We start from the raw sequence: 27,390 nt of genomic DNA on the forward strand, positions 1-27,390 counted from the left end.
GCAAAACTGTCACTAGTATAATATATTTTCTCTGTCTGCATTCAAAATCCTTGTTTCACTTGCTTGCATTAATATCTCAGAAAATAAGTTTAAAAGTAGAAAGCAGGCTGGAAACTAAAAGATGAATGTGGATTAGGAAAATCTATTTGGTGTGACAAGATAGGGGAAAGGGCTGCCGTATCCCCCTCCCAAATCTGCCACCTGAGACTCCCACCTCACTTCACTGTACTGCAGCCGTAGGGAACTTTTCTAAAAAGATCAAGTAGGAAGCAGATACGCCTCTTACGACCAGTAATATCCCAGCCTCTAAAATGTGAATTGCAAATTAGCGCAGCATTGTCTTGAATCCAGAGGAGCGCTTGTGTTCGCAGAGAAAGATCCCTTCCATGAGAAGAGGAGCACCGTTCTCTCCAGCTCCATAGTTCAGATTCCAGATAAATGCGCTCTTTTTCTTGCATTGTAAAAAGTCAAAAGCACCTAGACTCTTTCAAAACTTATTAAGCATCAATCAAAGAACCATGATTAAAGCAAGATAAATGAGTAAGAATGTTACTTCCTACCTCCCAGTGAGGTCTAATGGAAAAATACTTGCCTTCCTCTCCTAGGATCAGTATCCGGGCTTTCACGCAACTCTTTCGAGATGACCTGAAGGAACTCCCTGAGCCGCTCTTCTCTGATACCTTTTTCTCTTTACCAATCACAACAGAGTCTGGTTAGTTTTACCTCTTGGGATATTTGAAACATGAGCTTTGCAGGAGACAAGTAAGACTAGGATGGACTTTGCAGACCTTGGCTAAGAGTTCTTGTCACCAAATCCGTCTAGGAAAAAGGTTGCAAGCCTTTTATTTAATGACAACCTGGAGAAAAAATCATCAGGCTTTTTGGAAAGAGGCTGTTGATAACTCTCTGAAAAGTTTCTGTGGGTGAAGGATGTAGAGTCTGCTTCTGCACAAAAGAGTGCAGCACAAAGTGGTCTAAAATCTGATCCATGGTTTAATTTCAGCAGTTGACCAGGACTTAGCCCCTTAAAGGGTTTCCAGGGCTAAAATTTAGCCTTATAAGGAACTTGTGAAGAAATAAATGGAGAATGGTGCATCTGAGCATGTGCAAAGTCCCTGTTCATGACTGTTCATTGGATAATGTATATAAATGCAGTAATCTGCACGTGTTTATTTTTGTTAATTTCACTTCATTTATATTCTGTCTCTCTTCCTGATGGGGACACCAAGCAGCCCACATCATTCTCTTCTCCTCCATTTTATCTTCACTACAACCCTGTGAGGTAGGTTAGGCTGAGACTATATAACTGGCCCAAGTTTACCCAGTGAGCTTGTGTGGCAGAGCAGGGAATTGAACCTAGGTCTCCCAGATCCTAGTCCATCTCTCTAGAAGGCATAAGGCACTAGGGATAACTGCACACCCCCTGGTTCAGCTCAGTGTCTGTTTGCCAAATGAATAGCGTCAATTAGCTAGTCAATGTGCATTATCTCTGCCTGGGAAGTTTGCAAAGAAAATATGCAACATATGTGGAAGCTATACATGTTAGGCAATTTTCAGCCATTATTCACGTTGTCCAATATCTGTGTGTATGTGTGTGTGTGTGTGTGTGTGCAGATCCATGCTATTGGTATCATCGGAAAACAAGAAGGAGGCAAGAATGCTCTATCATACAATGAGCATCTTTTAGCCTCAAAAATTATATACAGATTATTTATTTGATTTGTGTATTCAATTGTTTTAGAGCCCTTATTTGGAGTTATAGAAGGAGTGAGCGCTGGTTTATTCCTTATTATTATGATGGTGGCCGTCACTGCGTTTCTGGTCTGCAGGCGAAAAGTAAAGTGAGTAGAGATTTATGTTTCTTTCTTTCCAGTATTGAAGGAAATTCATATATACTGTGATACAAATTTCAGTGTATGTCAAAGAGATTCTTTAAATGTGGGAACTAATACTATGTTCTGAAAATAAGATGCATCAAGTGCGAAGCAGGAGCACATGGCAGCAAAATAGTTGTATTGTGGTGATTAATTCTTGAATTGTTCTTGCAACCAACGTCATGGCATGGTTCAAGTACCACGTGCTCTGTTAAATGACCATGGATTACTATAATTGTCCAGGTGCAGCCCATTTTACCAACTGTGATTAGTCAGAATCCACGAAACCATGGCTTGAGAGTAGACTAGCTGATGTTAATAAACCAGTCTTAACAATGAGTTTGCATTATGTATGAATGCAAACAGCCTGATTTAGGGTTGGATTCTGTCTAAACTGTGATGGGGGAAATCACTCCATGCATGTTTTGATCTTTTCAACAGGACCCAACCCTGAATCCTGATTTGCTCTCTGGTGCCACCCTTGCACACTTCCCAAAGATGCTTGGCCTAAGTGAAGGTGATGAAAACAACATTTGTCAAAGCAAACCATGCATTGACAGAGTGCCTTCAAGCCAAATCCTGGTTTCACAAACTCAGACTAGCTAAAATAAACCGTAGTTTTGTGTTGTGTCTGAACAAAGCATATTTGTTTTTGACCATGAGTGACCTTTCCTAGCAGGCCAAACCAACCCTAATTAATCAGATTTTGTGATTGTCGCATTTTTGTATTATAGTGGTGGTCACGAAAGACCCACAGCAAGGATGAGCATTCGAAGGGACAGGCCACTGTCAGTCCACTTGAATCTAGGACCAAAAGGGTAAGGTCAAAATGTTTGCCCCAGCACCACAGGGCAATGCATTCTGCCTATTTACCAGCTGATAACATTCTTTCTTTTCTTTCCAAATTCCTTAAAGGAACCGGAAAACTTCCAGGTAAGAGCTAATGCTAATTCATTGCACATAACATTCTTGCCTCTGATTTGGATTAAACAGTCACCTTGTTTATATGCTGTGATCTCAGCTGGGGATTTTTTTCTTTCGACTGTTTCAGCCCAATAAAAATAAATCAGTTTGAAATGCACTTCACTAAGCTTCAAGCAGATTCCAACTACCTCCTGTCCAAGGAATATGAGGTAAGACAGAAACAACGTGAGAAGAGATTGTTCAAATGGGCTGGTTGGGTACATCTGGCTGCAATTCACTATATATTTACTCAAGGACAGTCCAATTAAAGCTAATGGGATTATTGCAGAGGAAATGGATTGGAGTACACTGTGGGGAGGAGATGTATTTTAGGAGATTACATTACATATATGATTGCAGGTACTAAATGAGGGTGGGAGCGGCAGGGCATTGTGGAGCAACTAGCAAGTGTAGATGCCACCATTGTCTGCATGTGCTATATAACCTTCAGTGACACCAGTGATTTGTACAACAATATCTGCCTTTCCCATCTACTGCCCAATGGTACATTTACCTTCGGAGCCTGCACTACACCCTGTCCACGCACACTCAGACCCTGCATCTCCAGTCAGGGTGACTGATCCTCTGTAGGTTATTTGTCAGCCTCCAGGGCCTTTTATTGTTCATACACATTTAAACAGACCTACAACTTTCTGAACTCTGAGCTTAATTTGGTATGGTGAGAAGTTGACTGTTTTATCAAACAGCAGCTTAGTACTGGAAGAGCAAGATGTCGGGAAGGGGTTGCCCTAGGAAAGAGGAGGGGGCAAAGGCTGGCTATGCCTTGCTTATGCCTCGAGGCAGATTTGTTGAATATCAGCCACATACAGTTTTATTCCCACCCATTGGCCTTGGATAGCGGATGTTCTGTAGGGACCCCCATACATTAGCATCATTTAACTGTTTTCATCTCCCCTTTTTTGGCCTTTTACAGGACCTGAAGGATGTGGGTCGAAACCAATCATGCGACACAGCACTTCTGCCAGAAAACCGAGGGAAAAATCGATACAATAATATATTGCCCTGTAAGTCTAACAGTGGACATGATGAGCCTTTTCTTCTTCCTCTGTCTTTTCAGCAGGAACAAGTGGGCATATCCTTCATGCCAGTATCCTCCCTGGCAGCAAAGCATCTCTGGCGTCAAAAGGTCTTATTCTTTGAAATTCATTATGTATGCCCTCAAAAAAGAGTTTGCTGACTTCATACTGAAATACGACGACTAATAATGTTCACCCTGGTTATCAAAGCTTCAGCTGCTAAGCCAATTTTGCTGAATTGTCAGTGTTGATGGTAGGCAGATGTAGCAATAAATAGGAACCTCCTCATGCATGGCTGATTTTATGAGATCTGCCCCCAAAGCTAAACAGCAGAGTTACTTCCAAAGTAGTCTTTCAAAAAATCAGCAACTGAACTCATTAATGTATGTTCATAAATCACTTACCCAGTGGTACTGATTTGGTAGACAACAGACTCTGTCCATAAGAATAAATTTAAAATCAGTTGGATTCCTTATGTGGCTTTATAAATATAGACAGAGAGTGTGTTTTATTTCCAAAGAAAGCAAATATTTTTTATCTGCAAATAACAAAAATTCTACTTGAATATGTAGTGAAGAGAATAACAGATGGGGAAAGATCCCAGCAGTACTTACTGGGAAATCACTAAGAGTTGCTTTGCAATTCAGCATGGTGTCCTTGGGGCGCCAAATACACTTATCGGGGGGGGGGGGACATGATTACTCTCTTTAAATATTTGAAAGGCTGTCATTTGGAGGAGGGCAAGGAGCTGTTCCAGTTGGCAGCGGAGGATAGGACTCAAAGCAATGGGCTTAATTTACATGCAGAAAGGTACTGTCTGGATATTAGGAAAAACCTTTTCATAGTCAGAGTAGTTCAAAGCTAGAATCAGCTGCCTAGGGAGGTGGTGAGCTCCCCCTCACTGGCAGTTTTCAAGAAGAGGCTGAATGAATATTTGTCAGAGATGCTTTAGGCTCATCTTGCATTGGGCAGGGGGTTGGACAAGAAGGTCTGTGTGGCCCCTTCCAACTCTGTGATTCCGTGATTCTCTACCCACTATGTTAATTTGGCTGCATCAAGGCAGGAATTTTTCCATGCATGGGTAGCAGGAAGCCTCCAGGGTAAATGGAGTGTTCACATGACATCATGGCCGAATCCACACTTATTCGGCACAGCGCTAAGCAGGCGGAGTGAGAGCGTCTTTCTGGCGTGTTTTATGATGTCATCGTGCCACAAGAACAGCATCATGGTGCGATGACATAAATCATGCCAGAAAGACTGCTTAGGACTGTGCCGGTAAGTGTGGATTCGGCCCAAGTCCCACCTTGGCACAACCCCTCTGGTTCCTGTTTTTTTTTTCTTCCTTTGAGCCAAAGAAAATAAAAACCTAATTTTCTCCAGCTCAAAGGCAACATTGTGAGGTGGCTATAAGTGGAACATCCATGTGGATACTCCATTTGTAGCCACTGCATGGAGGGCGGGGGGTGGAGGTGGAGCTCAGCTCTGCTTTCAAAGTGACATGGGGAAACTTGCAGCCCCAAACCATCCCCCGCCCCTGTAGTCCTTAAAAGGGCTTTTTAAACACTTGGATCAGCAGAGAAAGAGAGGGGTCTGGGCTGGGGAAGCAGCAAAAAATGTCATCACATCTGAGCTTTTGTGTAGTCACAATGATGAAAGGGGAAGAAGAAGCAGGAGGCGGCAGCAGGACCAAAGCCAGAAAAGGATGTATGGATGCAGTTCTTGACCGTTGTTGCTCCTCTTGTTATTCCATAGTAGGGGTATGTTTTCATGCCTTTGTGTAGATGCAGCATCAATTGGCCTTCTTGGTGTGCAAAACTCCTCCCTGAGCCTGCACTGTAATGCTGCTTGAAAGTCGCACATCAGTCCTATGCCTTCTTTCCAACTCTGTTTGACAAGGGCAGTTTGAGCTATTCAAATGGGCCAAGGAATCCAAGCCAAGCAGCCCCAGAGGGGCTGCTCTAATGGGGCTTGATCAATTGTGACAGTGACAAGAGGCATTGTGACTTGCCATGCCACTGCCACCACCACTGTAACTTGGCTTGGCTGGCAACTGCCCAATAGAAAATGTCCTAGTAAAGTTAAAGGGCAAATCTGTCCCTGCTGCTTGCCTCCCTTGGGATGGCAAACGCAAGCCACGGTGTGCCATGCAGCTGTGTTTGCCTTATTGTATTACCAGATATTTCCTCAGGCCTGCTCTGCCAAATGAAAATTTTAATTACCTATACTATTGGGACTTTTTTCTTATCTGTGGAATTTGGCAGAGATGATCGCTTGGTGAGAGTACAGTTCCAGAGGACATCATTCAAATTGGGCAGAGAGACAGTACAGACAGAAATGAGTTGCCTGTAGGACTGTTCATCCTTTATGTCTGAAATTTGGCAGGGCGGATCTATTGGTGAGGACTGCAGCCTTTTGAAAAAAAATGCATACAGTTTCAATGGAAAACAGTTACAGCTTAACTGAGTGTATTTTCTACTGAAACCAAAGGAAACAAAAATGGGTAAAATAATCTAATAATAAATGAAATAAAAATAAATGAGTTTTAAAACAAAATGAAAAAAATGCATACCTCTAGCAAATTCCTATATAGAATGGGGAACAAAGACTTAAAAAGGGGCTTCTCCACCCTTACAATATTATCTTGAGCAACATAATTTTGTTTTCCTACTAAAATCAAAAAGAGTCCAGTAGCACCTTTAAGACTAACCAATTTTATTGTAGCATAAGCTTTTGAGAATCACAGTTCTCTTCGTCAGATGCATGGAGGGCAAAAAGAAACTGGTCAGATATAGAGGAGGAGAGGGGAGGGCGGAGTAGATGCAAACAGCTCCTTCTGATATGGAGATGCAAACAGCTCCTTCTGATACGGAGATCAGTTTGCTTCTGTTAAGGAAATCAGTTACCTCTGATAATGAGATAACCATTCATAGTCCCTATTCAGTCCCAGCTTGACAGAGTCAAATTTACATATGAATTCCAATTCAGCAGCTTCCCGTTGGATTTTGTTTTTGAAAGGTTTCTGTTGAACTACAGTGACCTTTAAGTCTTTGATGGAATGTCCTGGTAGATTGAAGTGTTCTCCCACTGGTTTCTGGATGTTGCCATTTCTAATGTCAGATTTGTGTCCATTTATTCTTTTACGTAGAGGTTGGCTGGTTTGTCCAGTGTACAGAGCAGATGGACATTGTTGGCACACGAGGGCATATATCACATTGGAGGATGAGCAGCTGTAAGAGCCAGAGACAGTGTAGTTGATGCCATTGGGTCCTGTAATTGTATTCCCTGGGTAGATATAAGGGCAGAGCTGGCATCTGGGTCTGTTGCAGGGCCTGGTACCTGTGCTGGTGACTCTGCTAGCCGATTCATGATTGTAAGTGAGAAGTTGTTTAAGGTCGGGGGGCTGTCTGTAGGCAAGGAGAGGTCTTCCACCCAGGACTTCTGAGAGAGAGGTATCATTTTCCAGGATGGGTTGTAGCTCACTGATGATACGTTGGATGGGTTTGAGCTGGGAGCTATAGGTGACAACCAGTGGTGTTCTGTTGTTAGTTCCTTTAGGTTTGTCCTGGAGCAGGCTGTTTCTGGGTACTAGTCTGGCCCTGTTGATTTGTTTCCTCACTTCATTTGGTGGGTACTGTAGCCCCAAAAATGCTTGTTGTAAATCTCTTAAGTGGGAGTCCTGATCAAGAGCATTGGAGCAGATACGGTTGTAACGTAAGGCTTGGCTGTAGACAATTGACCGAGTGGTATGTTTAGGGTGGTAGCTGGAGACATGTAGATATGAGTATCGGTCTGTGGGTTTCCGGTATAAGGTAGTATTTATCCGTCCATTATGTAGTTGTACAGTGGTGTCCAGGAAGTGTACCTGTTGTGTAGAGTGGTCCAGGCTCAGGTTGATAGTAGGGTGAAAGTTGTTGAAGTCCTGATGAAATCTCTCAAGGGCTTCCTTCCCATGGGTCCAATTGATGAAGATGTCATCCAAGAATCTTAAGTATAGTAGTGGTTCCAGTGGATGGGAGCTGAGGAAGCGTTGCTCCAAGTCCGCCATGAATATGTTAGCATATTGTGGTCCTACTAGAAACTCCAGCCATGAACATGGAGCATGAGGGGTTATTTGTTGTTGTTGTTGTTTTTAAAACTGCATTTAAAAAAAAATTATTTGTCGTTGCCAGCATGACTTTCCTTTGAGTTAAAATATTCTGCATCCAACTTCTAACACAGCTAGATGAAAGGCACTGTAGAAATATGAAACTGACTACACAGAACCAGATACTCAGATTCATGCTATTAAAACATTAATAATGAGGATCCAGTAATCATATATTTCCAAAAACTCTCTTTCACAGATGACACAACACGAGTGAAACTCTCCAATGTAGATGATGATCCATGTTCTGACTATATCAATGCCAGCTACATCCCAGTAAGTCTCTTTTTTTGCTTTTTATAGTTGTAATAAAAAATATTGCCCTGACTGGGGATAGCCTAGGCAAGCCTGATCTCGTCAGATCTCAGAAGCTAAGCAGGGTCAGCCTTGGTTAGTAATTGGATGGGAGACCTCCAAAGACGACCTCCAGGGCTGATATGCAGAGGCAGGCAATGGCAAACCACCTCTCTTAGTATGTTGCTTTGAAAACCCAAGTAGAGGTAGCCATAAATTGGCTATGACTTAATGGCTTTTTCCACCACCAATAAAAACATTAGACGTTCTCTGTAATCAGATTCTTGTATCTCTGATCTACCATTCCCTCCCCCAATACATTTTTACTTGAAAGCCTGAGAATGGTACTTGTTGCCTTAAAACTGGGCTTCAGTCACTGCTTGAGGCCACTTACTAGGATTGCCATAGTTATAGCCCAGCATCATTATAATCAGCCAGTTTTCAAATGTCACTTCCCAGGCAGAACTGGTACAAAAAGGTGCAACCATTTACTACAATTGGCACCAAATGCCTGAAACCACATTTAATCCTGAAAACATTTGCACTTTGCATTAAGGTAAACTTGACAAAGCTTGTACAGTTATTTTTGCAATAAAAGGTAGCAGAACATTGCTCTCCAAATGAATTCATTTCCATGATTCTCTCTCCCCCCCATAGCTATATTGATCTTTTACTTTCCTCATACAAACTAGACTGTTGTGAATATTCTAATTTTGAATGTTTTATTCTGTCAGAAGTTAAAATATTACAATGCAATGCTAAGCAGAGTTACATATTTCTAAATCCATTGAAGCCAATTGGCTTAGTAGAGTGTAAGAAGAGTTCATCTGGTGATTTAGACAGCATGGCATCTGCCACCACATTTCTGCTTAGGTTTACCACAACATAGATTATGAATATGAAGAATTAGTCAATACCTCCCAACAATGTTTCAGTAGTTTATATAACTGACTTAACCCACAGTTTTAAAAAATCTTGGAATAAGTTTTAGCCATCCTGACCTGTATAGTCCAGGCAAGCCCCATCTCTTCAGATCTCGGAAGCTAAGCAAGGTTCAGCCTTGGTTAGTAATTGGATAGTAGACCTTCAAAGAAGATAGGGTCACTGTGCAGAGGTAGGCAATGGCAAACCACCTCTGATAATCTCTTGCCTTGAAAACCCCACAAGGGAGTGCCATAAATCATCTATGACTTTACAACACTTTCCACCACCTCCATCACCACCACCACGTTTTTGCCACGCTCAGGATCAGAATTTTTTTTAAAAAAACTTATAAAGCTAATTATTTATCCGGAGCATTATCTTTCTGAGATAAACCTACTTTCTCATTGGGTGGTGTATAAGCTGGATTGTGTGGTTTGGTCATACGAGGAGAAGAAGAGTGATTGGTAGAAGGACGAGGCCTGTTGTATGGCATAGTGGTTGTATAGATGACCTTTTGATTATTTATAGCCCTATGATAAAGTTTGTTGATACATCCTTTTCTCCTACTACCCTTCCACTCCTAAATATTAAAACATGTTTTAAGCTCTGTGCTTTCATGTCATGAATTCAGGCTCAATTATTTCTGGTGTCTGGTTAGGTCTCTGGTTATTAGCTAGGTATCCAAATTAATTGTAGTTTTCTGAACTGGCAGGGCAATAATTTTCATAGGGAATACATTGCAACTCAGGGACCTCTGCCTGGCACAAAGGATGATTTCTGGAAAATGGCATGGGAACAGAATGTTCACAATGTTGTCATGGTAACACAGTGTGTTGAGAAGGGCCGGGTGAGTAAATAGTTTTCTTGCTTATTAATTACTTCAAAAGTTGTATCAAAAATAGCACCAAAATAACCTAGCCAAGCTCAAGACCTGTTGCATTCTACATTCTATAATTATATAACAAGAAAAAGGGCACTCCTTGAAGATCTTGGCTACATATGCAAGAAAAGGTCTGTACAAGAAAGTCAACTAGCCCTGTGGCTTGGAGCCACATTATAGTGCAGGTTGTCAGGGCTTGCAGCAGCTGCCACTGGGTGGGGCGCTGGGCGGTCTGCTCCTGACATCAAAGGGGGGCCAGGGATTCAGAAGGACCCTGCTCTGTGGAAGGAGGGACGGTATACATCACCCAGACTCCCTCTCAATCCACTCACCCTCTTTGGTCTCTGCCATCTCCTCCTTCACCCACTCTCCTCTTCACCTTTGCTCTCACACTGCTCTGCTTCCACACCACCACTCCTTACTCACACCCAACCACCCCAGAGCTCTTCCCAGCCAGCTTTTATAGGGCCTTCTCTCAGCACCCCACCCTCCTTGCAGGTCCTGCCTGCCAGGCCACACCCCTCCTTGGCCTCCCAGCATTGGCCTGGGCTGTCTCAAGCTGCTGCAGCTGGGGTAGCTGGCTGGGCTGCCTGGATCAGCAACAGCTGTGTTATGTTGGCTGACTGCCAGGCCTCTGTGGCTGAGCTGATTACTGGAGGTAGGCCCAGCTGTGGCCCCTTGGCTGGCTGCCCAGCTCTTCCCACAGAATGCCTTCAGCAGCTCCACCTGGAGGGGCTAGGTTGTGAGCATCTCCTGAGCCAGGCTGCTGTCTTCAAGCTGAGTGGAGGCTGGGGCGTGGCTCTGAGCTGCTGTGGCTGCTTCTCCTCCCTGCCAGGTAAGAGCTCTGTTTGGGCTGCTGCTGGGCCCCTATTCCCCCTGCCTTGGCCCTTTTCTTCTGGCCTGCTTAGCTCCCTCTCCTCCCCCTGGAGGGTGGGACTAGCTGGTCTCTCCCTGCTCCCTCCAGCTCTCTGAGGCTTTGGCCTTTTGCCCCTTCCCCATGGAGTAGGCAGGTCCTGGACCTGGTTGCTGGCTGGGGTGGCAGGGCCGCTGCCTCCCGGTTACCTCCCACTGTTCCCTCCTGGCAAGTCTGGGGGCTGGGGCTCAGACCCCAGACACAGGTCAGATGATCTTTAGGAGTGGACCCATGTTGTCATATTCCAGAAAAAAACAGAATATATTGTGGGTCACTGTATAGTCTTGGTTCTACTGTTTTCAGTTCTATTACTCAGAAATGGTTATGATCTCACTGGTGCACAAGGTAGCTATTTCCACAAATCTTTACTTCCACACAATGTGATGATGCCCGTATGTTTTCCAGAGTTGTAGTTTCTTGGTAGCCTTGTCACAAAACTGAATTTTTATGACAAACAACTGCCTATGAAATTTTTCTTAGGATATCCAAATGATATAGAGTCAGAAACTATAAGGACAGGAGAAACAGAGTTGATAATGGTCATAACCAAATCAGCATGTTGAAAATGGAGTTTGATTGTAGCCTAGCAGAGTTCAATATCTAATTAAACGGTACATATCATTGCTTCATCATATGCCCAGCTCAAAAACTTGTTCATAATATCATGTCTCAGCCCATCTTGAAGGCTTGTGGTAGAATGGCAGCTGTGTGGGTAGAAAGGCACATAATGATGTATTTCAGTTTGTATGGAAGTACTCTGTTCATGCTGTCAGCAGCACACTGATATATGCTGGCACATACTGGTGCAAATATGTGTGGCAAGACAAAACAAATGGATAGTGTATAGTCTATTATTACTCTTAAAGCCATTCTCAGTGTAAAAGGGAGCTTTTCATAAGACACAGTGCATTAAAGGTTGGCATTAAAAAAGATGCCTTAAGTGTTGACAATCTGAGATCTAAGGCCTGCATTCCGCAATAGTCAATTGTATCATAAAGTCTACATTATACTTCTAGCAGAATATATCATCATGCATTTGCCATCCATGTCCAGAAACTGGTGTAATTATATAGAATTGGTTGAAAATCTGATTATTCTCCTAGTGATGAAAAGGAATGAAGGTAGAAAATGATGTTATTTAAAGTGGGCATTTTTTCCTCTGCAGGTAAAATGCGATCATTATTGGCCCTTTGACCAAGATTCTTTATATTATGGAGACTTAATAGTCCAAATGCTATCTGAATCAGTGCTCCCAGAATGGACAATTAGAGAGTTTAATGTTTGCAGTGTAAGTATATATAATTACTTTAGCAAGCTTTCTCAAATTTGAAGTCAAGTGTTCTGGCCCAGTCTGATTACTAAAGAGATTATCAGTGTCCTTGATTTTATTTTATTTCCATTATACCCTACCCTGATTTATAGAAAACACCATAAAGTAACTTACCTTCTTTATCCAGACCAACCCATGTATCAAAAAATAGCAACTTTTTAAGTTCCATCAGATAGGACATTCAGAACAAAAACCAAAAAAGGGGGATGCAATAGAATGGAAACAGGTGGAAAAGCCCCAGGTTGCCAGTTCGAGACTCTTACAAGAGAGTATAGGTTTGTGTTGTAGGTTTTGCATTGCAAAACAGGTTTTAAGGTGCCCAAAAGACATTGTGAAGCCTGCAATACATGGTAAGACTCTTCCAGCTGTAGACTTGGCGCTTTTCTCTCTTTTTCTATTCCACCAAGCCCCTTTTTGTTTGTTTTGTTTTGTTTTGAGTTTTGTTCAGAACATCCAGCCTGGTTAAGATTCCTGGGGACCCAAAAAAATGTTATAGAGTATGTGCTAACTTAAAATCATGGAAAAGTCAGCATGAGAGTCAGTGGTGGGTATTTATTTATTTATAATCCTCCTTTCTCATTGAGACCCAAGGGGGGTTATACAGTGCAAGTGAATACAATATAATCTACAGCTATGACATTTACAGAGCAAAATACAATATGATGTAAAGGTAGACCATTCAATGAACAGATACAATAGGATATGGTAGCAGAAGATTTGAAAGCAAGCATAAAACCAAAACACAGAGATGACACCTTTTTGAAACAAACTATCTAGAAGGAGCATATCTACATTAGCAGACAGTATCCAGTAACACAGACTATAGCCCCTCCCTGTCACAGCATCTCTCTGAGCTATTTCTTATAACACAGCCCTGTGGTCTGAGTCGAAAGCCCTCCTGAATAATTCAGTCTTGCATAATTTGCGGAAAGCCAGGAAAGTGGGACCTTTCCTGACCTCTTCAAGCAGGCCATTCCATAACGTGGGGGCTACCACAGAGAAAGCACGTGTGTGGGCAGCTGTTGGTTTTGCCCAACTGTGGGGTGGTATTTGCAGAAAACCCTGTTCAAATGAAGGATGCTGCAGTGGCAGAAAATAGTGAGAGACTTGATCCCACAGAGATGAGGGGCCAAGGCCATGAAGAGCTTTGAACGTGATAGTCCTGACCTTGAATTGAGCCTGGTAACTGATGGGTAGCCAATGAAGTTATTGCAGAATGGAAGTGATATGCATGCTTTGTCTAATACATTGAAGTAAATGGTGTTCTACACCAGCTGGAGTCTGCAAGTTGGCTTTGAGGGGACACCTATGTAGATGCATTACAGATACCCAAATCAGCCATTTCAAGGTAGTGGGCAAGCCTGAGTTGAGAGGCCTTTTTTGCCTATGCATTTACTTGCTTCTCTAGCTGCAGTGCTGGATCCAGTATAACCCCTAGGCTCTTAGCTGAGTCATCTAGGGTCAACTGAACCCCATCAAAGGTAGGAAGCACAATGTCCTTCGAGATATCTGCTTTTCCAACCAGCTTCACCTCCATCTTGTCTGGGTTCAGTTTCAATTTGTTTGCTTTCAGCCATTTGACAGCTGCTGTCAAGCAGTGGCTCGGTCCCTCTATTGCACCATCAGGAGATCTGCATAGTGAGATACAGAGCTGGGTATCATCTGCATATTGGTGGCATCCAATTCTATAGCTACAAATGATTTCTTCTAAAAGTTTTATGTAGAGGTTAAATAACATGGGGGATAAGACTGTGCCTTGTGGAACCCCACGAGATAATTCCCATATTAAGGATAGCTGGTCTCCAGTGGCAACCCTTTGAGTCTATTCCATGAGGAACAGTTTAAACCAGCCCAAGGCACATCCCCTGATACCTAAATCTGCCTCCAAACACCTCAACAGGATAGCATCTATCAAAAGCTGCAGATAGATCCAGGAGGAGCGGCAATGAAACATGGCCTTTGTTTACATTCAGGCAGAGGTCATCAACTAGAGCCACCACAACCGTCTCCATCCCACAGCCTGGCCTAAAACCCGACTAAAAAGGGTCCAGAGCACAAGTAGTTAGAATGCTAAATTAGGACTGGGGACACCTGGGTTCAAGTCTCCAGTCTGCCATGAAGCTCAATTTGAGCCAGTAACTAGCCTAAGCGACCTCACATCATATGGGTAAAGGGGGAATGGTGTTTGCCATCCTGAGCTCCTTTGAAGAAGTGTTGGGGGGCAAATCTAATACATTTAAAATGTACACAGAGAAGCATCTGACTCCGAGATTAGATCTATGAACTGCCAAATCCCCCTCTTATTTTTTGTTTTCTGGTCTGACACACTTAAAAAGAAAAACAAGAATCGCCATCACTTCTCTGATATTCTACAAAATGAGAAATATAGTGTGATCGTGTGTGTTTCCTGTTGCTTATTTTCCTCTCATCTTTTAACTGATTGGACAGGAAGAGCAGCTTGATTCTTCTAGACTTATTCGTCAGTTCCATTACACTGTGTGGCCAGACCACGGTGTACCAGAAACCACCCAATCTCTCATCCAGTTTGTGAGAACCGTACGGGATTATATCAATCGAACGCCTCATGCTGGACCAACCATAGTGCATTGCAGGTATGAGAAGAAGCTGATCAACATGCTTGTGTAGAAGTCCTAGAACTGGAAAGGGCCTTAGGCACCATCCCGTTCAACCCCCTGCTCAGTGCAGGAAATGCAAGGCTGGCGCATTCCAGACAGATGGTTTTCCAGCTCTGAAGAGGCCTCCATTTAGTTTATTGAAAGGCCCATTGAGGAGATGTGGATTTCAATAGTTAAGCAGCAAGAAAGGCCATCTAAATGTTACACTGGGAATCTGGGCCAGGGGCATCTTTAGAAGTTTGAAGCAAAGTGTGGTAAGGCTGTTTTATTTGCAAATCAGATTTAAGCGGCAGGCATTTTCCTGGAAAGGTGCTAAATGGGATTTTGCTGTATTTCCTATGATTTTAATTTTTGAAATAGTAACCTGGCTTTGAGCCACAAGGGATATAAATATTTTAATAAATCAATAGGGGGCAATTCGTATTGGAGGCCAGGCACAGGGGAATAGAGCTAATTCTTCCCTAGTGAAAACTGCTGCTCCCAAGATCTAAAATTAATGTCTAGTTTGTTGCTAACTGTTTCCCAGCAATCAAATGTAACTGCCAAGACTTCATTCTGGTGATGATGATCAGTGGGGTATACTGAACACTGGTACTGCTGTTCTCCTAGTTATAAACAGAAAGGATAAAACAAAATGTTAAAACTGATGGGGATCTCAACTTGAACTATTTGCATATAATAACAGCAAAGAGGGGGGAAATTAATTTGGGAGGCACGGTTTCCACTTTCTTTTTCAGCGCTGGTGTTGGGAGAACAGGCACGTTCATTGCACTGGACCGAATTCTTCAGCAGCTAGACACAAAGGATTCTGTGGATATTTATGGGGCAGTGCATGATCTGCGGCTTCACAGGGTTCATATGGTTCAGACAGAGGTAAGTTTTGGCTGTGGGATGCCATTATTGTTGTGACTGTTGTGATAGCAATAATAATAGTAATAACAGGTGGGGACCAGCAAGGACTTACAGTGGGTATCTCATTTTCCCCTCCCCCACCATGCCCTTCTTCTTTCTCTGCCCCCCCATAGCTTCTCCCTTTTTCTTGCTTCTTTGTCTCCTTCCCACCCACCTTTGTCTGCGCCTCATGTTCACTTTCCCCCCTTCTCCCTCCAAGCAGTCTCTCCCCTATGGCCCAGCTGAGTTGGGCCCAGTTGCATGGTGGGAAACCTGCAAAGACTTGCAGGGCGTACTTCACTTTCCCTTGTATTCACTTCCTCGCACTATTTACTCTTTCCCTCTTCCTGGCAGCTTCCATATACTTGCCTGTCCCTACATCCTTCTCAATCCACTAAACAATTTAGCATTTACTACCCCCCATGTTTGTCTATACTTATTAATTTACTTCATTTATATACTGCCTTTATCCACAATGGCAAACCAAAGCAGCTTACATCATTCACCATGTTTCCATATTATCCTCACAAGAACCGTGAGAGGTAGGTTAGGCTGAATGTATGACTGGATCAAAGTCACTCAGTGGACTTCCACAGCAGAGTGGTGAATTGAACCTGGATCTCACAGAACCTACTCTGAAATTCTAACCACTACACTACACTTTCGGGGGGGGGGGGTGCTGCTGCTATTGAACAGTAGCAAGCAGCCAGGCCTGGGTCAATCATGCAAGTAATGTGGTGTCGAGTCAGTGGTTGTTTCTGGGGCTGGCCCCAATAAGTCCTCCCTCAAAGGCTAAAACAGTCCTGGAAAGGGGCCTGCCTCTTTCTCTTGCCTTCTCCTGACAGAAGCTGAGCCTGGAATACTGGCTAAACTGTTATGGTTACTTAGCAAAAGCCCCTGAGTGCATCTGGTTAAAGTACAGGCACTCTTTTTATCATTTTGTTTTGTTTTTTTAATTCCCCGGATGCTTTTTTTTTTTTTTAGATTTCAGATTTTTCTGCAAAGCTGTGGCATTTTTCATGTGTGAAAGAAGATCTGTTTTGTCTGTTCATGGCTCCAGTCTCCCAGTTTAAGTATTCACAGATCAGAGCCACTTGGCTACTAGTATATAAGATAATAAATGTCAAAATAACCAGACCCCCACAACCTAGGACAGCCAGGTCTCCCACTATAGCAGGAAACTTCCCATCCTGAAACCCGCATTCCCTGCCACTGTTTGACAGGGTAGTGAGGGAAATGGGGGGGGGGGCGCAATTCAGCAGTGTGCTGATGCAGTGACACCATTTCAAGTATGAATCAGAAGTGACACCATCACTTCTGATGGTGTCACCATTACACAGACTGATGTAATGCCATGCCAGAAAGGACATTGTGCCATCAGTGTGATGTCAGTAAGGTAGGTGCCCCCCCCACAGTCTCTTTCCAGATGCCAGCACTGGGCTAGCAACCCTAATGCGGCCACAGAAGAAATAGTCTAATTCAAATCAACATATGAAATTCAGATGCACCCTCTTTTGTTTTATTGGCTCCCTATTCCCTAATCCTTCAACCCCCAAAGGTCTTTTGCTGTTCACTCCCTTCCTGACACGGCTTCTCCTGCCCCTGGCTTTATGTGAAGTTCCTCTCCAACACCTATTTCTGCTTGACATTTCATTCTCTGTCTTTTATGTCTCTTCCACCCCTTTTGCCACCAGATGTCTGCCACCCCTCCTACCCCTGGCCCCCTCAATCATCAAAACATCTTTGTCCAGTCACTCATTCTGTGCCCCCCACACTAATAGGTGTCTCCTGCCAACAGATCATCATAAGCTCTCCATGAGATTTTTCCAGCTCCTCTTTTTCCTTGTACCCTCATTTCCTCAGCACCCAGCACTTCTTTTCCTTAGGCCCGTGCCTGTTCCATATATCCTTCCATCCAACTGCTAGTTCTCAGCTTCCCACACACTGTCTTTTTTCCTTCAGTTAACCTGCCTCTGAACTCCGCACCATTGAGCTTCCAAATCTTAAAGTTATTCTTGTCTTTTTGCACCATGCTGAGTCATCATGCAATCTCTTTGAATTTCTGGGCAACGGTGCTCTAAAAGAGATTTGCTTGTGGCAGCATTGGCATTTCTTCTTTTTCAGTCTCATGGCACAAGAACCACTTGAACATGAGTATTATTCTGTTATCTTTCATAGTCACCTTTTGTAAACTTTTACTTCGGTGCTTTCTAAACAGGGATGGGCTTGCATGGTTCCTCCTTTGCTGGTGCGCAGCAGCAATGGGGTTTCCATACGGCAGGTTTCCAGCAGTTTATTTGCCCCAGTCTCCCAGCAGTGGCCATCCCTCTTCGTAGGCCCACCAGAGCCTTTGCACTTTTAAAAAGAATATCATTATATCGATATAACACTGTACCAAAATATGTACCAGGTTCTTTGAATTCCCAGCTTTTATTTTTTAAAAAGTCTCCATCTCGTTCTGTTGCCTTTCCACTTATATTTCTGCAAGAAAAAGAGCTAAAGACATACTTAAAAAAAATAAAAGTTGGGAATTCAGAAAACCTGATGCACATGTTGGTGTAATGTTACATTGATATAATGATATTCAAGTGCCCAGTTTTTTAAAAAGGCCCTTGGAGGCAGGGGGAGGAAACAGCCATTGTGGTGACAGGGTTAGGGGAAATGACTGCCATGTGAGTAGGAAAATCTGAATTTCCCCACCCACATAGCATCCACCCAGGCTTTGCAGCAGTCTTTCCCAAAAGTCTAGCACAAACCGAGTTTCAGAAAAGCTGAGGAAACCCCAGGGGTATATGAATGCACAGTGATGCTTTGGGGAAGCAGGGAAAACCTCACTTTGCAAAAGCATTGAACAAGGAGCAACTAACCTGTGTGAAAATGGCCTATTACAAAAATGAAAGATGACATCTTTGTAGGTTAAATAATAGGCTGCAACTTTTTTAATACTTAAAGAATCTGCAATAAGAGAATTCATTAGTGAACCAACTCCCCATTCATAGTGTACCTATGCTAACTTGGAAAAGGCAGCTAAGACAACAGAAATTCCAGGCCCAGAAGTAGATAGCGTAGCTGCTCCTAGCTCCTCACAGCACATACGACACTGAGGGCAGCCTTGCCAGGTCTCTGTTCCTTCCTCTCTGAACCTGCTAGCTCTGGGTGGTTTAAATGTTTGGGCTCCGAAGTTTTGCTTGTCCCAGCATGCCTGAGAGCTGAGCTAAGGAAAACCTCTTTCTCCCTTGGGATGCTTGCCAAGAGTAGCTCTTTTGTTTCTCCTTTTTACCTTCACAGTTCTTGCCAGCTGTAGCCCATTCTATCTAGTTGTCCATTTCTGTCAAGTGCCCATTTCACTATCCCTTTATGTAGACAGTCATTTGCAGACATTCTGAAAATACTTCAGACTCCCCCTCCCCACGGGTAAAACAGGGATGACGTTTCAAAGCGTTAGGCTTAGTGGGAGAGATGGTAGTTCAAAGGATGAGACATACTTAGCTCTGTGTATGAGTGCTTAGTAAACTATCAGACAAACAGCCAGAGATAAAGGAGAATAAAGAGCTGAGGATGTAGATACTTATCTGTGAGCTTATTACTTAGAAGCTACAAGGTCAGAGGCATACCACTTAAAGGTGCTCTATTTATTTACCAATGCATGGTGTTATTTGGAAGAGAGGATCAGTCTTTCTCCAGCCTGTTGCATACAAATGGATAATAAAATGAGGGAAGGGGTGACAGGTAAGGAACAAGAGAACTAAGAGACAGCTCAGTGCTTCTTTAACCACCAATTTTAGATTTTGCTGTCCATTCTTAGTATAAGTGCTTCCCACATAGCTGATAAGAATTTCCTTCCCCCTGCTTCCAGGCAGAGAGCTGGGAAGAACACACAAGATACACGAACTGTTTTACAAGACTCAGGTTTTCTGTTGAATTTGCTAACCTACAGATGTGTAGATTCTCTATCATAGTTCCCTGTTACAATATAGAGATCGTTGCTATGGAGTGTTGAACCTGATAATGTTTGAAAGTGATAGAGTGCTTCTAGGTAGGATGTCAGAATTTTTCTGAATCAAGGAGAGTTCCAACAAGCAGTCATTTGTTATCTCTGAAACAAGTCTTTCTATGCTGGCAATAAAAATAATCTTACTACATAATTAGGTAAACGTATTTGAGATGACTCACCAGTTTATCCTGGCGCAGGCGTAGTCAGAAGGGCCACAGGTCGGCTCTGCCCTCCCCAGCCCCAACTGGGCCAGGGCCGGCAAGAGGCATGCCTGGCTGGCCTGCGCTCTGCCTCTCAAGCCTTGACAAAACCTCGATTTGCTGCAGATGGGGGGGGTGCGCGCGGGGGGGGGAGCAACACAGCTGGCCTGCACTCCCCCTCCAAGCCTTGCCCCCAAGCTTTCCTCCTCCTTCCGCCTACATTTCTGCAGGAAAAAGTCAGGAATTCAAAATCCATCAATATTATAGCATAATTTTACAGAAAGACCCCTGTACACATTACTTCTCTCCTATAAGTCAGCTGTTACAATGTTTCAATAGCCAGTATGATGTAGACCGGAGTCCCCAACAGTAGTGCCCACAGACACCTTTTCTAGTGCCTGGCAAGTGTTTTTAGAAAGTTGGTGGGGCCAGGTGGCTTGTGATTGGCCATTAAAGTGTTGATTGGCTGTGCAGATATTTAAAAAATATTGTTTTGACAGAAACTGCTTCCAAAGCACAAGGGTCTTCACTGTGTGACTGAAAGTAAGCTGTGGCAGCCATTTTGTGGCTGGCTTCACCTTCTGCAGCAGCCATTTTGTGACACTCATTTTGTGGCTGCTCCCACCACACTATGTCAGAACTCCTAATGTGATTGCAGGCTCAAAAAGATTGAGGACCCCTACCTTAATGACTGATGTACTCTTCACATTTTAATCTTGCAAGCTATGAATCTAAAAACCAGGTGATTCAAACATCACAGTAAGTCTCAATGCCCTGCACTACTGAATTAGCATAATGAGAGAGAAACCAGCAAATTCATTTCCTACAATAAAATTATTCCTTATAAGAAAACTTTAATTCTTGTAGCAGCTGGCAAAACAATTCTACACTAAGCCGTACAAGTAGATGCCAATCATCTTGTGAACGCTACCATATAAGCTGTTCAGCTGCACAACATTCTTGTGAACTTGTTACTTGAAGAAACATGTACTTCTTTGTTGGCTATTTTTTTTTACACTTTTCTCTCTTTGCAGTGCCAGTATGTATATTTGCATCAGTGTGTGAGAGATGTTCTAAGAGCAAGAAAGTTACGTAGTGAACAAGAAAACCCCTTGTTCCCAATATATGAAAATGTGAATCCAGAGTATCACAGAGGTAAGGTTGGCTTTAATAACTCTTAAGAAATCAATTATAGCCATAAGCTTAATAAAAAGAAATATTTCCCTAGGTTAGTTTCTCTCTGTTGTGGCTTCCTTCTGCCCTTTGTATCCTCTAGGTATGACATTCTCTTACTGTGCCCTAGATTTCAACAAAGGGACTGAACAAGAGAAATGGTGGCTATAGCAACCTCCCAGTCCATGGCAGCTTCTTGTACCTAGCAAAACAATAATCAAATTAATTTAAATGAAAATTTGTCATATTAATGTTCAGCCTGGGCCTCCTGTTGGAAATATATATGGTAATACATGCTGTCAATGGTGGACGGCTTGGCTGTAGTGGGTGAGCTGGCATTTGTCATGTGCAAGGAGGCTGCACAACCTGAGAAGCAAAGCGACCATAAGCAGCGTGTGTTGCCCCTTGCTGCTGCTTCATGTATAACTTCTGCTTCCAACCCTCTTCTTCTTCATATGCATCAAAACTGTTCCCATCTAATGAGTATTTTTTTCAAGGCTGGCTCATGGTATTTTGCCACCCCCTCCCTTCTCGGTTCAAAGCAAATGTACTTAGCACAGTGCTTCTGGAGTTTACCTTAAGGCCAAACTATCTATTGCGTTTTCGGCAAGTAATTTTAAAAACCATCTGAAGCCCATACTGATCTCCCTAATTGAAATGGCCTTGGCAGGGAATTAGTACAGCCTCAAAGTTATGTGAATGTCTCTCTGATGGGGCTGTTTTCACTAGGGAAAATGGTGTAGAGGGGAAGACAGGAGCTCCTTCTCCTTCCGTGCTGCAGTACTGAGCAGAATCTAGCTCCTCCTGCTGTTTAAAATGTCATTCCCCGCAGCTACTGTGTGGCTGCAGGAAAAGCAAGTCAGGTCCAGGGAACCCCAACCCACTTTGCCCCCAAACATGTAGCTTGGTCCTTGCACCCAGACAGCATTGGCACAGGTCCCAGCAGTGTGTACACATCCGTGGCATACAGAGGCACCCCATCAGCTGATGGGTCACTTGGGCAGTGAACCATCTCTGATATCTTGTGTGTAGCTGAACATGATACAGAACTAACAATTTTGGTTTCTGCCAGTATAATCCTGTTGCATGGTAGGGGTCTACTTCCCTCCACGAGATTTATTAGTGGCCTCCAGTTTGATGCATCTACCTTTGTATCTTTTGGAAAAAATCTTCTAGAAGAAATTAGGAAGGCCTTCTCTCTCTGGCAATTTTGTAAGAGTTGAAAGGCAGATTTTTTTTAAATTTGTTTTTATTTAAAAATTTTTGAAGGAAAATGTACACATACCCATAAACCTTGGCTTGCTGGAGATTACAAAACAGCTCAATAAGACCACTGCACTGGTCTCTCTCCCCAATTTTCAGGCCCACCAGCTGCATGTTCTTAAAATAAAAACCATCCTTGCCAGTCATCCTAGAGGCAGAAAGCAGTGTACATACAGATGCAAACCAGCCTAAGTCCTGCTGGCTCCAACAAAATTTACATTTTCTTAAGATTGCAACCTCAAAGGCCATTGTCACACTACTTACCAGCCACGGAACATCGCACCGAGCTCCCGGAACGACATCGTCTTCCTGGTGCAATTTTGCATGAGTTCTCACACGAAATTGCACCGGGAAGACGCTGTCGTTCCGGGAGCTCGGCACAATGTTCCGTGGCCAGTAAGCAGTGTGAAAACGGCCAAAGTACTTTTACAACATATAGATAGTTTAAAAGACAGGACTTTTTAAGAGCACCTCTGAATCCTCTTAATGGCTTCAAAAGATAGTTCTTAGAGCAGGGGTATCTTCTAAATGTTATTTATAATGTTTCTGGTGGCTTCTTTAATAGTTTGATGCTTTAAACTGTATGCTTTATATGGCTTTTAATCTGCTGCTTGCCTTGGGTCTAGGGATGTGCACTAAAAAAAAATGACATTTTTCTGATCTGAATATCAAGAAGGCCATAAATATTGTTATTCCTGATATTAGGCTCCAAAAGTAACAGTTTAGAATTTGGACTTGGAAAAAAAAATTTTTTAATCCAAATATATTCAGTTCCATTATTTCCTATGGGGAAATCTTTCCAGGGGGGCTGACCTTTCAAGCAAATTACATGAAATTGCAGCAGAGTGAGGGCTGGCTGTCCTCTGAAGACTCCCCAAGTTTCAAGAAGATTGGGTCAAGGGGTCCAGTTCTACAGGCCCCTGAACAAGGTGCCCCCAACCACTCTCCAATCTTTCCTATGGGAGGTGGGGGTCCAACGCTTTCTCCATGGAAAAGAAGCCAATGCCAAAAAACACAAAGAGCAACCACTGACCCAAAGCCTCCCAGAAATAACTAACAAAGCCCAACAGAGATACAGAATCCCAGCACAAGGAACATGGCAGCAGAAGGCACATGCTCCTAAAGCTGCAGCCATTTGTGACAGCTTTTTCCCCTTCGCTTTTTGAGGTTTCCTTTCCTGGGGGGAAAGGAGGGTGGGAAGGCAACTCTCGGGCAGCAAGCATCAGTACAGAATCTGTACAGTTCTTTTCAAAGAACATATTCACTGGCTAGAATTGGAAATATTTAAAGTAATAATACCACTACATGTGTTTTCTAATTATAGTTTTTTGTTTTGTTTTCAGATGCTGTTTATTCAAGGCACTAAAGTTTTAACAGATTCCTGCTTTTTGCAGTCAAATCTGTTAGCTTTTTAAATTAATTTTTTTTGATATTTCATGCACTATAAAAGTGCCAGACACGCTTGTTGATGCTGTGTGTAATTTATTGGTCTGGTGACTTTTTAAAAAGAAGCTATATAATTTAAATATAATAGATATTGTTGTATATAAATGTACTTTGATATTATGTATATATGTATTTTATACGTAATGTTTATATTAAGCTTCAGATAATATTATTTTTCCATGTGAACGTTATTTGAATGAATTCTTCAATATAAACTGTGTTAAGCTAGATAAGTAGCAAGACTTCAAACTCGGGTGAAATTTTAAAATTGTGCAACAAAAATCCTTTTTATGAATAACTGAGAAGTCCTGATAGAGCCGCTCCTTGTACGTGTGCTATAGTGCGTGCTGCACCTGGGGAGCTCTGCACACACAGGGGCTTCCCCTTTCACGTGAGTGTAGAACGCAAAAGATACTCTGGAATAAAGGAATAGCCCGTTGTTGTGGGATTTCATGTTCATCTCAAGTGCTTCAAACTTCAAGATATTTTGAATTATTTTTATAAATCAGTTTCTCACCCTCATAGTTGCGGAAATACAATACCGAAAAACAAACTGAAAAAAACAAATATGCTAAACTCTGTATCAGTTTTTAAAAATGGAAGATCTCCATGCAACCTGCACACCTTTTTGTAGAATCCAGATACTTGAAGAAACAGGGCTGGATCCAATCAGCTTTTCCATGTGATTTCACCTAATGCCCCCCCTTACTGTAGCCCCCATCCTATATGACTTTTGTCCATGCTGGGCCTATGATCCGCCAGCACAGGATTTTTGGTGGTCAAAAGTGAACCACTCTGACCTTTTTCACCAGCAGGAAAGCTGATTGGAGCCAACCCATAGTTTTTCCTGCTGAATCTGAATGCATTAAACGTGACCTCAAGTAGAAAAAACATCTTGCTGCAGCCAGTATTATGGTCAAAAAAGTACAAGCTGCATCAGTGAAGGTGAAGTGTTTGTATAACTACTGTCTAGTGCCCACCATTCTTATGCATCCTAAAATGCATCCTTCATCCTAAAATGACAGTCTTGCCCAACTTTTACAATAGCCAGATGCTTTAATCACCCAGTTTTATAGAGTTGCAGCAATATGTCAGGTTACCGGGACCAGATGCAGGATATTACAGTGTTCTATTAAACAACACACATTTGCTCAATGGAACAGTAAAGTGAGATTAAGTTGTTCTCAGCGGTGTGAATAAGTGCGTTTTCTGACTACAAAGTGGATATACAGATAGATCTAAAAAGTATATCCTTTCCATTTTGAATAGCAGAGAAGAAAGGCTTTATAGGAAGAGAGAAGGGATTGTAGTCTATATTTTTCACATTTTGCTTACACTTTGTAGAGTCTGCATTGTTCACTGCAAATCAAAAGTTTGTGTGTCTCCGCACGCACATTCCCATGCACATACGTGAGTAGTAGATTTTTAAAAAATATTTTTATCCAATCTGGACACTGTTGAGATGGGGAAATCCTACTCTATTTATTTTTATTATTTTATATTTCCTTTGAAACAAAGTTGAAACAAAGCACTTGTGGTCAAAAAGCAATATCCAGTACAATCAGATTTAAACAGAAAAGGCAACGTATAAAACCTAGGACAGCAGCAACCTAGGACAGAAATCAGTTAAAAGCCTTAATAACAAAAATGTCTCAACTAAATGGTGGAAGGCGAAAAGAGAAGTGGCTGGCAGGCTTCTTTGGGGGTACCATTAGATAACAAAGAGGCCACTGCAATGACGGCCTGCCTCCATCCCTTAAGAGAGCTTCTTCACAAAAGGAAGAGCAGCACAACAGGGGAACCAACAAGGTGAGCCTATTGCATTCTCGGTTCAACTTGCAGTCCAAACATTTGGTAAGAGGGTAAGGCTTTTCCCAACCATATAGGCAATTCAAACCACATTACAGTGGGCTGTATGACGAAGTGGTTGTCTGACTGCTCTAATTATAAACTGGGTGTTACAGACTGGAGCCCTTTCTCCCCTTCTAATCACTATGGAAAACTGCATGCACACTGAGTTGGAACTGGAAGCAATCGTGTTGATAATACCTTTTACATCTTTCACTTTCCAATGTGGTGTAGTGGTTAGAGTATTGGGTAGGATCTTGGAGACTCAGGCTTCAATTCCTATTCTGATATGGAAGCCTGCTGGGTGACCCTGGGCTGGTCACACAGTCAGTCTAGCCTATTTTGCAGGGTTATTGTGAAGATAAAATGGAGGAGAGAAAAACAACATATGGCACTTTGCTCCCCACTGGGGAGAAAGGCAAAGTAGAAATGACGTAATTAAATAAATAAAGCTAGCAATGTGATGGTTGTTATTGTATTTAGTATTCAGTAATAGCTTGATAGGACCATCCCCTGAGTTCTAGGTGCAACAAAATTCTCCAAGAACATGGAGTTACTGAGAGTACCTTTGAGAACTCCAGTATCTGTGGTCTCAACGGAGGACCCAGGCTGTTCATATACACTCTATGGGCTCTGTGTTAGCAAAATCAAACAGCCCACAGTGTCTGTTTAAATACACTGGGCAATGGCTCAATTGAACAGAAAATCAAAGTTAAATTTAGAATCATTTGTCTGTGACAGGAAAAAAGAAGTTGGGAACCAGGACAACCCTCTTGTCACCAAGGAGACAGATGGAGCAGATGCTGCTTCATTTTTAGCACTTTACGGAGCAGGTGTTTTGTTGCAACAGACTGCACGCCAGTGAAAAGCTAAGGGGGAAAAGTTCCCACAGTGCACCTACAGAATTTATTTATTTATTTAAAACATTTCTGTGCCACTTTTCCATCCAAATAGTGTCCCCAAGCAGGCAAATATCAAACTATTCAAACACTCAAAACAACAAAGCAGTGTTTAAAATATGGTGCATATAAAATATTTAAACAATTCAATAAAAACGTGGACATACAAACACAACAAAGGAAGGAGGCCAATATGAGTTCGGTGTGGGGAGGACACCAACTTCACCTGTTGGCAGAAGACAATGATACGAGGATGTCAGACAAATCTCTCTGGGGAAGGAGTTACAAACGTTTCAACACCACGACCAAGAAGAACCTTGCTTGGATTGTGAGTGACCCATCCAGCCCTCAGATGGCAGAGGCACCCAAAGCAGGATAATCAGAAAGGACAAGTAGGTTCATATGAGATTAGGCAGTCCTTAAGGTATGCTGGTGTGATGGACAGGACTGATTCCAGCTTCACTTCTCCTGGGGAACAGCCAGTGAGAGATGGTGGGAGCTGGGCTAGTGATAGTTGAGAGTCCCTTAGAAGATCAAGTGAGAGAAGCATTTTGGGAAGCTGCTAAGGGAGGTAGCAGGGATATAGCAGGCTGTGATACGTTTTAACATTCCCTGTTGAACCACAATATAATTATGGATTTTAAAATCATTAACTCCAGTGTTCTACGTTGTAAATAAAAT

The 27,390-nt window shown here is 42.6% G+C and overlaps 1 protein-coding gene across 4 annotated transcripts in view; it reads left to right on the forward strand.

Annotated features, from left to right (window-relative positions):
- The window catches only part of PTPRB (protein tyrosine phosphatase receptor type B), a 106,894-nt gene extending 82,403 nt beyond the window's left edge, over positions 1 to 24,491 (forward strand). For all 4 annotated transcript variants that reach the window (XM_054988203.1, XM_054988204.1, XM_054988206.1 and 1 more), the window contains 13 exons: positions 606 to 712; positions 1,742 to 1,841; positions 2,609 to 2,692; positions 2,790 to 2,807; positions 2,926 to 3,007; positions 3,772 to 3,862; positions 8,218 to 8,294; positions 9,949 to 10,083; positions 12,195 to 12,317; positions 14,808 to 14,971; positions 15,733 to 15,868; positions 21,115 to 21,235; positions 23,860 to 24,491. In XM_054988203.1, coding sequence (XP_054844178.1) covers positions 606 to 712; positions 1,742 to 1,841; positions 2,609 to 2,692; positions 2,790 to 2,807; positions 2,926 to 3,007; positions 3,772 to 3,862; positions 8,218 to 8,294; positions 9,949 to 10,083; positions 12,195 to 12,317; positions 14,808 to 14,971; positions 15,733 to 15,868; positions 21,115 to 21,235; positions 23,860 to 23,882 — 1,261 coding nt within the window. In that variant the 3' untranslated portion in view covers positions 23,883 to 24,491. The remainder of the gene's footprint in view (positions 1 to 605; positions 713 to 1,741; positions 1,842 to 2,608; positions 2,693 to 2,789; positions 2,808 to 2,925; positions 3,008 to 3,771; positions 3,863 to 8,217; positions 8,295 to 9,948; positions 10,084 to 12,194; positions 12,318 to 14,807; positions 14,972 to 15,732; positions 15,869 to 21,114; positions 21,236 to 23,859) is intronic.
- Positions 24,492 to 27,390: the final 2,899 nt, after the last annotated feature.

Source organism: Eublepharis macularius, chromosome 9, assembly GCF_028583425.1.
Source record: "Eublepharis macularius isolate TG4126 chromosome 9, MPM_Emac_v1.0, whole genome shotgun sequence".
In the NCBI taxonomy this organism is placed as follows: domain Eukaryota; kingdom Metazoa; phylum Chordata; class Lepidosauria; order Squamata; family Eublepharidae; genus Eublepharis; species Eublepharis macularius.